At 46.0% G+C, this 11,946-nt stretch overlaps 6 protein-coding genes across 6 annotated transcripts; 3 read left to right on the top strand and 3 right to left on the bottom strand.

Moving 5' to 3' along the window:
- Positions 1-22: 22 nt before the first annotated feature.
- Positions 23-1,414, top strand: N7479_000849 (questin oxidase family protein; the record flags this gene model as incomplete). Its single annotated transcript, XM_057248547.1, has 4 exons — positions 23-229; positions 315-460; positions 523-650; positions 717-1,414. The coding sequence occupies 4 exons, from the start codon at positions 23-25 to the stop codon at positions 1,412-1,414; spliced, it is 1,179 nt and encodes a 392-aa protein (XP_057112979.1).
- A 499-nt stretch (positions 1,415-1,913) lies between these two features.
- Positions 1,914-3,875, top strand: N7479_000848 (HECT-type E3 ubiquitin transferase; the record flags this gene model as incomplete). The annotated part of the gene is made up of 3 exons (XM_057248546.1): positions 1,914-2,643; positions 3,176-3,477; positions 3,579-3,875. 3 exons carry the CDS (start codon positions 1,914-1,916, stop codon positions 3,873-3,875), a joined length of 1,329 nt encoding a protein of 442 aa, XP_057112978.1.
- Positions 3,876-4,043: 168 nt separating this feature from the next.
- On the bottom strand, positions 4,044-5,436 carry N7479_000847 (TauD/TfdA dioxygenase family protein; the record flags this gene model as incomplete). The annotated part of the gene is made up of 5 exons (XM_057248545.1): positions 4,044-4,157; positions 4,218-4,351; positions 4,419-4,910; positions 4,980-5,185; positions 5,240-5,436. 5 exons carry the CDS (start codon positions 5,434-5,436, stop codon positions 4,044-4,046), a joined length of 1,143 nt encoding a protein of 380 aa, XP_057112977.1.
- Positions 5,437-6,676: 1,240 nt separating this feature from the next.
- On the top strand, positions 6,677-8,567 carry N7479_000846 (putative transporter; the record flags this gene model as incomplete). Its single annotated transcript, XM_057248544.1, has 5 exons — positions 6,677-6,937; positions 6,995-8,164; positions 8,226-8,344; positions 8,403-8,486; positions 8,543-8,567. The coding sequence occupies 5 exons, from the start codon at positions 6,677-6,679 to the stop codon at positions 8,565-8,567; spliced, it is 1,659 nt and encodes a 552-aa protein (XP_057112976.1).
- A 195-nt stretch (positions 8,568-8,762) lies between these two features.
- On the bottom strand, positions 8,763-9,199 carry N7479_000845 (uncharacterized protein; the record flags this gene model as incomplete). Its single annotated transcript, XM_057248543.1, has 2 exons — positions 8,763-8,982; positions 9,105-9,199. The coding sequence occupies 2 exons, from the start codon at positions 9,197-9,199 to the stop codon at positions 8,763-8,765; spliced, it is 315 nt and encodes a 104-aa protein (XP_057112975.1).
- Positions 9,200-10,377: 1,178 nt separating this feature from the next.
- N7479_000844 (uncharacterized protein) lies at positions 10,378-10,680 on the bottom strand (the record flags this gene model as incomplete). The annotated part of the gene is made up of 2 exons (XM_057248542.1): positions 10,378-10,546; positions 10,595-10,680. The coding sequence occupies 2 exons, from the start codon at positions 10,678-10,680 to the stop codon at positions 10,378-10,380; spliced, it is 255 nt and encodes an 84-aa protein (XP_057112974.1).
- Between the last annotated feature and the right edge of the window lie 1,266 nt (positions 10,681-11,946).

Below are 11,946 nucleotides of genomic sequence, written 5' to 3'. Positions count from 1 at the left end.
CATAGCCTCACTCATCGCCAAGATGTTTAATGTTCGGTGGCCATCATTGCCTTCACTTGGGTTATTTTCATCCTCGCCCACCCAGGCGATCGATCTACCCCCGGTCAATATCCATGCAACCGAGACAGCTCAAGACAAGCCAGCCCGGGCATTTAAGCACCTACTGAAATTGAACCATGTCGAGAACTCACTGTTCGACCGTCAGAACTTCCCTAACCAGTTGATACATGTGAGTGATTTGCATCGTCTTGGTAACAAGAGCTTTCTATGTATGCATTCTTCGTCATTAGTCCATGAGATTAACCTACTTGCAGCTCTTGAGCTCCTCCTTTCTGCAAGGCGCAGACGCCGACGCTTTAGGTCGGTTATACGAGAAGAAAACGGCTAATCTAATTAAATGGAAGCCATCACCGGCTGAGATTACTACTCTTGACTGGCGAGGCCACCTGGGATGTCGAAAGTGAGTTGCTGAGCTTGTCTCGACCTTTCTTCCATCTGGGACTCCTCGCTAACTCTAAGAAGATTTGATCGAGCTTTTGTGGATTTGTTCGAAGATGAAATGGTCAATCTCAGCTATGACTGGAAGGAAGCTGTGGCCGAATACCTGTTTACCGACAAAGATCCCATGTTTGATTCTATAATGGCTTCTCGTATGTTTTCATGCTCCTCAAGGAGAAACCCGAGCTTGAGTTTGCACGCGCTAACAATTTTTCTAGTTGGATTGCCATTGATCCATCTTGCGTATGCCTTTGAGATGGACAGTCGTGAAATCGCAATGGAAGCACTCGCCCTTGCGGCAACCTGTCACAATGACATATACAAGAGCCTGGGATGCCCTAGTCACTCCAAAAACGATTCATCATATGAATCAAAGTCTTTTTTTGCCATTCTTGATCTGGTTAGGAAAGATGAGAACTTGGATGGCCTCTTTTCCGCTCCCGGCAGCGACAACCTCGAAGCCCTTTTTTCCAACCGCAACGCCGCGCTTCTCAACCACTGGCAGGCATGGAAGATAGAGAATCCGATTGAACAGTTCCGCGAGAGCCAAGAGCTTGCAGCTGCCTTGCTAGTCGGAACAGCAGACGATTCCACGGGGCATTACGATTGGTTCTTCGCTTTGAACCTCGTAACAAGTCACGCCGTCCGTGTCGTGCTGCCTTTCATTCCTCCCCAGTTCCAACTTTCTCTTCTTCGGCAATGGTGGTTAATCTGCGTTGGTATCTACGTCGCGCAATTGCGGCCCGAGATCAAAATGGACCAAATCCGGAATTATGATCTGAATGGAAAGGACTGGGAATGGGTTGCCGAGAAAGCTGTTAAAGGTGAATACTCATCTGATGTGTACTTTGTCACGACTACCCGAGCACTAAAGGAATTGGCCTCGACTTGGGGCGATTCCGATAGCTTCTTTTGAAGGCTGCTGTGCGATTTGCGACTGAGTTTAAAGGGTGGCGCGGTAACTTTATCGGATATGAGCTGTAGGATCCATTTGTAACTTTTTTGCTCTACTCAGCTCAAATACATACGATTTAATGAATAATTGAAGAAAATATATTGATTGACTACTGTTCCTTTGTTACCTTAAAGAAGCAAAACTTTATACTACTACAGATATGTATACGGTCACGTGATTTGATGTTAGCTGTTTGCATTGTTTGCATTTAGAAACGCGGGCACGCGATTGACGATTGATCGAGATCATCATCACTGGCATCGACAAGTCTTCTCTAAGCTCGATATGTTTCTGTGGCCTTAGACGGTCATAATTCCCAGAACAGTGTGCTCGCTAGATAATTACCTAGGCTGCTCGCTCTCTTCCCCCTAGTCCTTCTAGCCTAGGAGCATCAATCATCAGTCATTGAACAGCATCACTCCGCCTGGTACACATACGTGCGTGCGTGCAAACTTCCACAATGCAGGATACCGATGTACCCCTCTATCTCCATGCAGAATTCCTACCAAACATCCGCCAAATAACCCTTTACGTCTCCCTCCCCGGGACTACAGCATTTGATGGAATCCGACCAGATATCCAACTTTCAGAATCAAGAAAAGCAGTCACAGTTTCCCTATCAAAACCGTTTGAATATGTCACAGAAACAATCAAGCTGCCAGCACGCGTTAATGACGCGTCCTGGCGCGTGTTGAAGACAGTTTCTGGACCAGCACCAAAATCAGATCCTAATGGCACTGGGGACTCTAGCTACGATTTCTCTTTCCGCATGCAGGTTGATCCTGATGAAGAGGCGCTGGCGCCTCGAGATGAACTAATCGATGAATTTGCACCCTGGACAGCAGAGGAGATGTCGTCCTCGACTCGAATTCGTTGTCGAGAGTGCGAACATGTCTTCCTTGATCCCTCGTTAATATCTGAGTCCGTTGATCAGGGAACAGACGAAAGCCCTGCTCGGGGATGGATCTGGAAAGACCTTCCAAGTGGCAACTGGGCTGAAATGATGGATTTCTGGCATTGCCACAAACCTGACCCCCATGAAGGCCACGAGAAACACGAGAAAGACTCTGCACTCAAGGTCGAGGATCAAACTGCACAGACTAAAGGATATGGTGCGAATAGCCACGTTGTGGCTATTTCCGGGACGGTTTTTGTTGATGTTGCCACTTTCCTTGTGGCTGAAACAGACTGTACAGGATTGAAAAAGGTAAGATTTAGATCTCTCTCCCCCTCTCTCTCCTTTTCCCTCCCTCGTTTCATCCTGCCTTTTATTTCCCCCAACCGGGCAACTTAGAAGGGGACCACTCATTTTTTCAGTGGGGTGGCCTCCGATACAATTGCCCAAGATGGACAAAATGCACTTTGTGTACTTGCAATCCAAGGGGAAGGTGGTACTCTCGCAGGAACAGGACCACGGACTCTTTGGGTAGTTATCCTCTCTCCGCAGATGGATTTCGCTCTTTGTGTTTGCGACAATGAACTTGTGTGAGCTGCTTTCTTTTCCTGTTTTGTGACTCAAAGTGTCCTCTCTTTTCAGCGCCGGCTATTTGAGCAATGTAGCGGTCGTGATTACAAGAGGTACATTATATTATTCTCCTTGCGTGATGCGCTATGGGCATCTATATAGCCATGATCTTGAATGCAATGCCTTTCCCTTCATTTCCAAGTATTTTATTCGGTGCAATAGTTTCAATTCCCGTTACGGTTACAATTTGCTAACAGGTAATGCAATTCAGGGCGATGACGAAGAGCAAAAATCCAACACTGAAGTTTCCGCGCAACGGACCCTCGACTGCGCAAACTGCAATGCTATAATCGGCATGGAAGATCCGGTCGCCAAGGGATGGCGACTACTCAAAGCCAATGTATCTCTGAATACCAATTCATCCAGCTGCGAGACAGATATTTCAAAATGGGAGGTCCACCCAACAGAAACAATCGTTGCTGCACAGTTACTTGAGTTGATCGAGAGAGAAAGCGCCCGTCGATTCGTCGTTCATTGTGGCCAGAAGAGCGGTCTTGTGGTAGGTGGCATTCCATTTAACTCTACTTGCGTTTGAATTTGAGGCATTTTGGGAAATCAAATTTACATGTGACACCCGCTAACGAATATTTTACTTGCTAGCTTTGGGTCTTCAATCCAGACATGCGATACTCGAATTCTAGCGCAGGCTGTAGTATCATGGCTCAGCAAGCGATGAAAGTATTCTATCAAAATTCTCTCGATGTGGATGAGCTTCTCCATCCGGAAATTGGGAATCCTTCGCCCTTGTCGGTGGAAGAGTTGGAGTTGCCGTCTATGATATTCGAAGCAATGTCACAAGCATTGACTAGGAGCAACAAGATGCTACCGCTCTCTGCTAGGAGGTTTAACGAGTGGCACGTTGGGCTTTTGAGTCGTTTCAGGCGCCAGAAAACTTGAGTTGTTGGGTTTGTATGATACAAAGAAGGGCTACGACGTGTATGCAGCAGATGATATTGTAAGAAAGAGAATTGAATGATCCATTCTTATTCTTTTTTTTCTCAATTTGGTTTTTGATATTATCACAGCTATGCGTTATTATAATTCTGAAGGCTTCCAGAGCCCTATCTAACCCTCAAAGGGCGTCTCAAAGGGAGGCTCAGCCTGGGGTGTGAGACGAGCGATGTGGCGGCGCTGGCCATCTTCCCAGTCGAAAACAGCAGAGTGGCATGCCACACGGTTCTGTGAAAGTCAGCGTCTCTTCTCATATTGAAGAAACAATAAGTTGGTGCTATAACTTACATCCCAAACAACGACGGTACCAGCCTTCCAGCGAATACGAGCCTGAAGATCCTGCGACAAGGCGATGTGGTCGTACAGGAACTTGAGCAGGTGGTCCGATTCCTCTTTCTTGTATCCAACAATGTAACGGGTGACTATGCAACAAGAACAAGACATATCAGCTTTCCAAATCCTTCTCCAAATGCGTTGAATCAAACTTACACTGAGGGTTCACGTAAAGTGCCTTCTCGCCAGTTACCGGGTGAGTTCGGACAATGGGGTGCTCTGATGTCACAGGATCACGGCGGGCAATGCCACCGCCATTCAAACTAGCATTGATTTGCTCGAGGCCGGAGTGTACGGCTTTCAATCCGTGGAGTCTTTCCCGGAACCCAGGCGACAGGCGCTTATATGCCTGGACCATGTCGGCGAAGAGAGTGTCACCACCTGTGGTGGGGCCGTCGAGAGCATACAAAAAAGTCGTGCCGGGGGGCTGCTTCTCGAAAGTGACATCCGAGTGCCATGTAATAGTATTGGTGCGCTGCTTCAGGAATTCGTCGCCAGTGCGGTCGTCAGCACCGCGGAAGACAAGGTGGATTTCTGGGAAGCCCTTGGGGGCTCCCGAGGTCTGGTGGATGTGGTGTCGGCCAAAGTAGCCGGCATAGTCAACAGCCTTTTGAATCGGGAGGGATGCGAAGTCTTGGTCGCGGAAGGCTGTTTGGATTAGTTAGACTGGTGCTTAAAAGAGGGGTGAAGATCGAAGAAATGACTCCGGTCACTTACCGACGACCCGTCGCTGTGCAACATAGAGGGCCAATTGATCCTTGCCCTTGTCGGAGAGTTGGCTTAGCTGCACACCGTGGATCTCAGAGCCAATGAAGGGAGTGAGCTGGTCAATCTTGACTTGGCCCTCGGGTAGCAGGTCTGGGAAAGAGGCGTCGGCATCTTTTCCATGGTCATAGTGCTCAAAGGGCTCCAGAGGAGGATACCTGGACGTATTTTAGACATGATGTTCACGCATTAGGTCTGGCGTATAGACATACCTTTCTGTCTCGTTATCCCAAACGGGCAGATATTCTGGAAAGGATACGGGAGGTAGCTTGTCTGTGCCCTTGATCTCAAGCTCCTTTTCACACTTGTATCCAATCAAGTTCTCCTTGTTGTGGCCACCGTCCGACTTCAGCGGAAGCGAAACAGGCGGAGCCCGTAGGGCCACTGTCTCAGTGAGGGATGGAGCCATATTAAGGAATGAGTTTTAGAGAGAGAAAGAGAGTATATGTGTGTGTATATTGCCCCTGTGACCAGATATGTTTTCTCAGGTTCTTTCCCCGTATGGAGGGTTAACACATCCAATATATAACCGTTTCGGCATGTTCAAACCGACACGAATTGCGACATTATTGCGGGGGTTTGCGGTATTTGCGGGATGACAATAAATCAATGTTACATGAAGCATATCAACTTTCCGTGATCATCGCGAGCGAGCCGACGGGCCAGCGGGGTTGAGGAAGGTATAGTATAATGCGTATACTCCGTACATATATGATAATATAAGCATTGTCCCTTTCCGAGGTCATGCTATTTTGAATGAGAATGACGTGATAAATGAATATGCTGTCCACTTAAAATCCCCGTGATTTGATTCAAAGAGTAAAGTACAAAGTACAAAGTACATAGTTATTCCGTAGGCTATGGACGAGATACACGATAGTCCAATCCACTATGGCGTGATAGAAAACTCCCCTAGCGCAAACATATTTTCGCACAATTCTTTTGGCTTACATGATTCTACTATTCAAATGCTCCGTGTCTAATAACTTAACAATTGTTAATGGGGAAATGTTAGAATACTAAGGGGTACAAGAGATACTCCACGTAGTTGGTAGCCTAAATTATATATACTCCATACAATTTATACTTCGTCTATTACTCTGTAGATCTTAAACTGGAGTCTAAATCACCCCTGCTTGATTTAGCTCCATTGACTCGTCGACTCTAACGTCACTCCTACTGCACTTGCGTGATTCAGCCAAGCCAACATCCAACTGGACCACATCCATCGGCTCGTCGTCTCTTTTCAAATACTGATATCTAATTGAATCAAATCTTTTCTATCTGGATATATTCTGATCTACAATATCCACGATCCCGCAGAGGGCGTTTCCACCTTCGAATCGAGGCCTCCTCAAGTCAAACTAGTCAGCTATATTGTACACCATTTGTACCCTAATAGGTGGCAATCAGGCATCGAAATTGCCCATGCATATAATAACAGTTCCACAGCATTTCGTTATCAAGGTTTTTTGACCTTTGCCTGCTTGGCCCACACGTGTAGAGGCCAAAGCCATATATCTGCTAAATATGGCGTGATAAGTAAACGTCAATGTCGTCTTGCTGTCCTTATATGAGTTAATGCCCATCCAACCCAATGCTTCTCCTCTACAATTCATTATCAGATTTTTAATCCCAGTCACTGCGAGATGACGGTTGAAGAAGCCCAAAAAACGGCCTCCGATGCCGAGGGCCTTGACTCTAAGGCTTCTCCTACAGTCTCATCTGCAGAGTCTTTGTCTTCGTCTTCGGTAGCGTTCGAGGGACCTCGTGCTAAGCAGACCGAATGTGCTTTCGATACTACTGAGGACCCACGGTTTTATAAGCCCATTCCTGAATATGAAGGTGCCCATCGCTGGGACCCGGAGTTTGAGTGGACAGAGCAAGAAGAGAAAGCCGTGATCAGAAAGGTATGAGTTACTGAAGCTACCATGTATTGCTTTAGGAGTGACTAACTTGTTCCACAGATTGACTGGCGCGTTTGCACATTTGCTTGTATGACATTTTTTGCACTCCAGCTAGACCGTGGAAACATTGTCCAAGCCACATCGGATAACATGCTGGATGATCTTGGCATGACCACGAACGACTACAACACTGGCCAAACAATATTTTACTTAACCTTTCTCTTTGCTGAGTTGCCCTCTCAGCTTATATCAAAATGGGTCGGCCCCGATCGCTGGATTCCTGTACAAATGGTAAGCTGGAGCATCATTGCTTCGTGCCAGGCATTTATCAAGGACAGGAGCGGATTCTTCGCGACCCGCGCTATGCTCGGTTTGCTCGAGGGCGGCTTCATTCCCGACACCATCCTTTTCCTATCGTTCTGGTACACGTCCAAGGAATTGCCTATCAGACTCAGCTACTTCTGGATGACATATGAAGCGACCGCAATTGTAAGCGCTTTCCTTGCCTTTGGCTTCCTCCACATTCGCCAGTCAGATGGCACCGGTGGCTGGCGATACCTGTTTGCCCTGGAGGGTTTGATTACTGGTTTGATTGGTATCGCCGCTGCAATGTGGATGCCAGCCTCGCCAACGCAAACTGCGGGCTGGTTCCGCGGTAAGAATGGCTGGTTCAATGAGCAGGAAGAGAAAATTATGGTTAACCGTGTGCTACGCGATGACCCGAGCAAGGGAACCATGCACAATCGTCAGGCCGTTACTCCCAAACTGCTATGGGAGGCCCTAATGGACTACGACATGTGGATCATTTACCTGCTCGGCCTGACTTGGCTGGTTCCCAGTACACCGGCTACGTCGTACATTAGTCTGGAACTGAAGTCGCTCGGCTTCAGTACTTTCAACACCAATATGCTCACTATCCCGGCCTATGTGATCTTCATCCTCAATCTGCTATTGTGGACTTGGATATCTGAACGGTTTAATCAGCGACTACTGCTTGGTGTCGGTGCTGAACTTTGGGCTTTGATCCTGTTGATCGCGTTGGAGACTGTTTCTGAGAAAGCTAGTCCTTGGGTGCGTTGGGCTCTGCTAGTCCTGTTAATTGGCATGCCTTACGTGCACGCTATTATTGTTGCAATTACATCACGTAATGCAGGCTCTGTGAGGACGCGGACGGTTGCTACAGCTGTCTACAATATGGCGGTGCAGGCTAGTAACATCATTGGTAACAACGTGAGTCCTTGTTCCGGTTTCTTTGTGTGCCCAAGTTATCAGACCTAACCATCATGTCTAGGTCTATCGCACCGAAGACAAGCCGTTCTACCACACTGGTAATAAGGTCCTTATAGGTCTTGCAGTGTGGAGTATGACGATATTCATCATTGCCAAGATTTACTACGTGAGACGTAACAAGTATGTTGAACTGTGCACTCTGATTGGTCGAGTTTCTTTTGCTGATATCTGCTTCTAGACAAAATGCCGCTATCTGGGATAAGATGTCCAGTGAAGAGCGGTCACGATATGTTGTTGAAAACAAAGATCTTGGAAACAAGAGGTATGTCTAGCATTTGTCTTTCGCTGCGCAACCGGATGCTAATGACTGCGCCACAGAATTGACTTCCGATTTTTGCACTAGAGGCACGACTACATTGTCTGGCACATGTAGAATTTGATTATAGAGACATTAGCGAGACTCTAAAACATCAAATAGAACAAAACAATGAGCTGAGCTCATTCGGCAGAAATGTCATCAAAACATTCGTTAACGAACATTCCCAAAGCAATAAAAATCCATCGATATATTGATTTAAAGACAAAGTTTGCATTCTTTCTACTCTCCAATCACATACTCACACCCCTCACCCCCAATCCAGACCTCATGGACCTTTCCAGCAGGAACATCAATCCTCTCTCCCACTCCAAACGTCTCCTTTTTAACTTCCCCATTATGCAATTTAGCATTATCCTCAGGGTAAGTGATTGTCAGGGTTCCACGGCGGATAAGGTGTGTTGTCAGAGCACTATGCGAGTGCGGGGAATAATGGTAGTTGCTAATGGGCGAAGTCAGCATCAACACGCACCGGACGAAAGGAAGACCAATTTGTTGGCAGCAATGCAGTCCAATTTCGAATTTTGGGTGTATCAAGTCTAGGAAATACATTCATATACGTACCTTCCATCTGTCCAAGTGAAGATATGTCTAAATCCCCACTTGCGGACGAGACTCTCGCTTTCGGCGCGTGTGCCGGTGGGATACTTTTCCGTCATGGCGGCTTGTCTGAGGATTTTCAGTGTCACTTTCTTGTGGATGCAATGAAATATACTAATAGAAGCTGGAGGCTGACGCATGCGTATCTACCGGATAAATGTCAACCTTAGTCACTCGGAACCTTCCCCTTTCTGTTTTGGGGCTTATCTCTTGCCGCTTTACAAAAAGTGAGGTATAGTTTTGCTGAGCTAGTTTTGACCTGGATTCGTAAGGACATGAGGATAATTTTAAATCAGACTGGAGGACATGACTTGCTCTCTTTGATTTGAGGAAGAGAAACGAGTCACTTGTGCTTGTATGGGTTGACATATTCTGTTATACATACAGGGATATACTACTTGCGCACTTTTCAACTCTCTTATTTACCAATATGTATTTTTTATACAGTTACTTTGATATCCTGCCCTAAAACATAGAGATAGTAACTAACATATCATAAAAATAATAGTTAGATCGATGCATATCTTCATATCTGTTTCGGTACCTACCTACATAAGTAGTGGTTTACCAAGTACCTATTCGCTAACTAGGGACTAAGTATTAGCTATTATGCAATTGCTTTAGTTCGAATACGACAATAACACAGCTTTGGGTCAGGTCAGAAAGCCCTACGCATCAGAGGAAGCCCAATGCGTATCGTAGCTATATTTGCGTATGTATATGGGGCGCATACACTCTGTATATTAGTTCTAGATATGGGTAAATGATGTCATACAATCTAGCAACTTTTGATGTATCACGTGGGGCCATTCTCTACTACAAAGTACATAATTGTCCACGAGCATATGCAGGACAAAAGTACCTGAAGCCCACTTTAACGTTGGTGGTACTTCTAGACGATCTGATAAAGTGTTGACGGACTCGGCCCGATTGTAAAGATAGTACCCGATAATATTTGTTGACACTACATCCACTGGTGAAGGAAAGCAAAGATATCATATCTCATGATCAAAAACGCTAAAAAGAAAAGAGAAATAGATACACCACGGTAGGAACCCATTGCATCCTTTGCCCAAGGTCTACCCGGTGACGAACAAGCGTGGGGTGTCAATCTCCAAGATGTCCGCGGGCTTTTTGTGTGTTCGGACGTGTTGAACTCGTTCTTGAAATTCAAGAGTGAGTCTTTTCCATATGATTGGGAGAGGTTATGACATGAAGGTGACATGAAGGAATCAGCTCATATCCGGAAAGTATTGACACATATACAGTCTCTTTCCTCATGAGTGATATGCAGGACCTCGAGCCTATCACGCACAAGGTGTGTGACAGATGTGACAGTTTTTGCCTGGGATAACCCAAACTTCTTTCCCCTGCGCTTGGCAATTGGGGCATCGCACACCAGGCATCTGTGGAACAGTTAGTATGTCTTTGAAAAAGTACTGGAAGTATCGGACCGATGATGCAGCATAGGAGTACGAACCTTGGTGTCGGAAGTGGAGTTCGAGCACACAGGCACGGTGCATTCGGAAGAGGCAGCCATGGTATTTTGGTAGGTATGTTGGTCAAGAAAGAATGTAAAGAAGGGATATGAATAGAGTTCTTTGCCTGAGCCCGAGGATAGTGTGATTTAGATTTTCTCTTAGGTTGAAGTCTGAAGACAAGGCTATGGAAATTAGGACGAGGACGGTTCTTATAGAGCGTAGGAAAGCAAGGAAAGCAAGGGGAAAAAAACCAAAAGAGAAGAATAGATCTAGTTTCCACTGGCTAATCAGAGGTAAAGAAAGGAATTAAAGGAAATAAAAGAAATAAAACAATAAAAATAAAAAAAAGGATTGTAATCTCAAAATTAATCTCAAAATAATAAGCAAAATAATAGCAGAATAACTAGGAGTCTCGGTAGTACCCGCTCAGCTCGGTCATTCTTCTTTGTTTCCCTCAATGATCAACCACTGACAGTAGATGAATGCTCCTCCTGACGGCTTGGCTTAGCTGCACAGGTATCAAAGCCAAAAAAAAGGAGCCAAAAAAAAACAGAGTCATCACTATTCTGTCTTACGCCACTGGTCCACTAAGCCAATCACAACGGTGTCCTCGGTACCTCCCGAGAACTCCGAGCCTTATAGGTCTTGATGTTTGCTTCGTAAAAGACCAAAGGATCAGCAATTCAAGGGGATCAGACAAAGAAATGTATTTAGTGTGCTTCGGTAACTTGCATCAATTCACCGATACTTCAAAGGAAAAGGGGCTACGATTGCAGCGCTCAGCACATTTAACAGTTGATGTATCAACCCCGGAACTCCATGGCAGATCCAAGATGGGTCCAGCGCTCGGCCACCTTCGGACTTACTAGTGCTGTGATTCGCTGGCGGTATTCGACACGGGTCTCTCCATTTATGAAAAGACGATCAGTCCCGATCATTGGCTATATCGCTGTGGCCCGTTTGTCCTAAGCCATTTTATCACCTTGATATGCATGCAAATTTCACAGACGTGACGCATGAACCCCTCCACCAGGATATGTCAAATGACAAATATCCACGAAGTACGGAGTACATGTGCATCAGTGCATGTGCATCTGAAGAAACACATCGTGTTTTGTCCTTGGCTTCACCATCTATTCTGTTAGAGGCCCTGAGAATGTGAATGTGGAGGACGAGGGGTTTGTATTGCGATTGTTTAACGTGTGATAATCTTTGGCAACTTTATCGGGGGATTTACCGGTCAGCTTGACTTATCTGTTAGTCCCCACTAGCTATGTTGATCAATCTGAAATCTGATGCATATCGCTTGGCACGTTGATCGCTCT

Source organism: Penicillium vulpinum (assembly GCF_028829585.1).
Source record: "Penicillium vulpinum strain IBT 29486 chromosome Unknown utg000001l_segment0_segment0, whole genome shotgun sequence".
Taxonomy (NCBI): Eukaryota; Fungi; Ascomycota; class Eurotiomycetes; order Eurotiales; family Aspergillaceae; genus Penicillium; species Penicillium vulpinum.
This window is presented reverse-complemented; position numbering and strand designations above follow the sequence as displayed.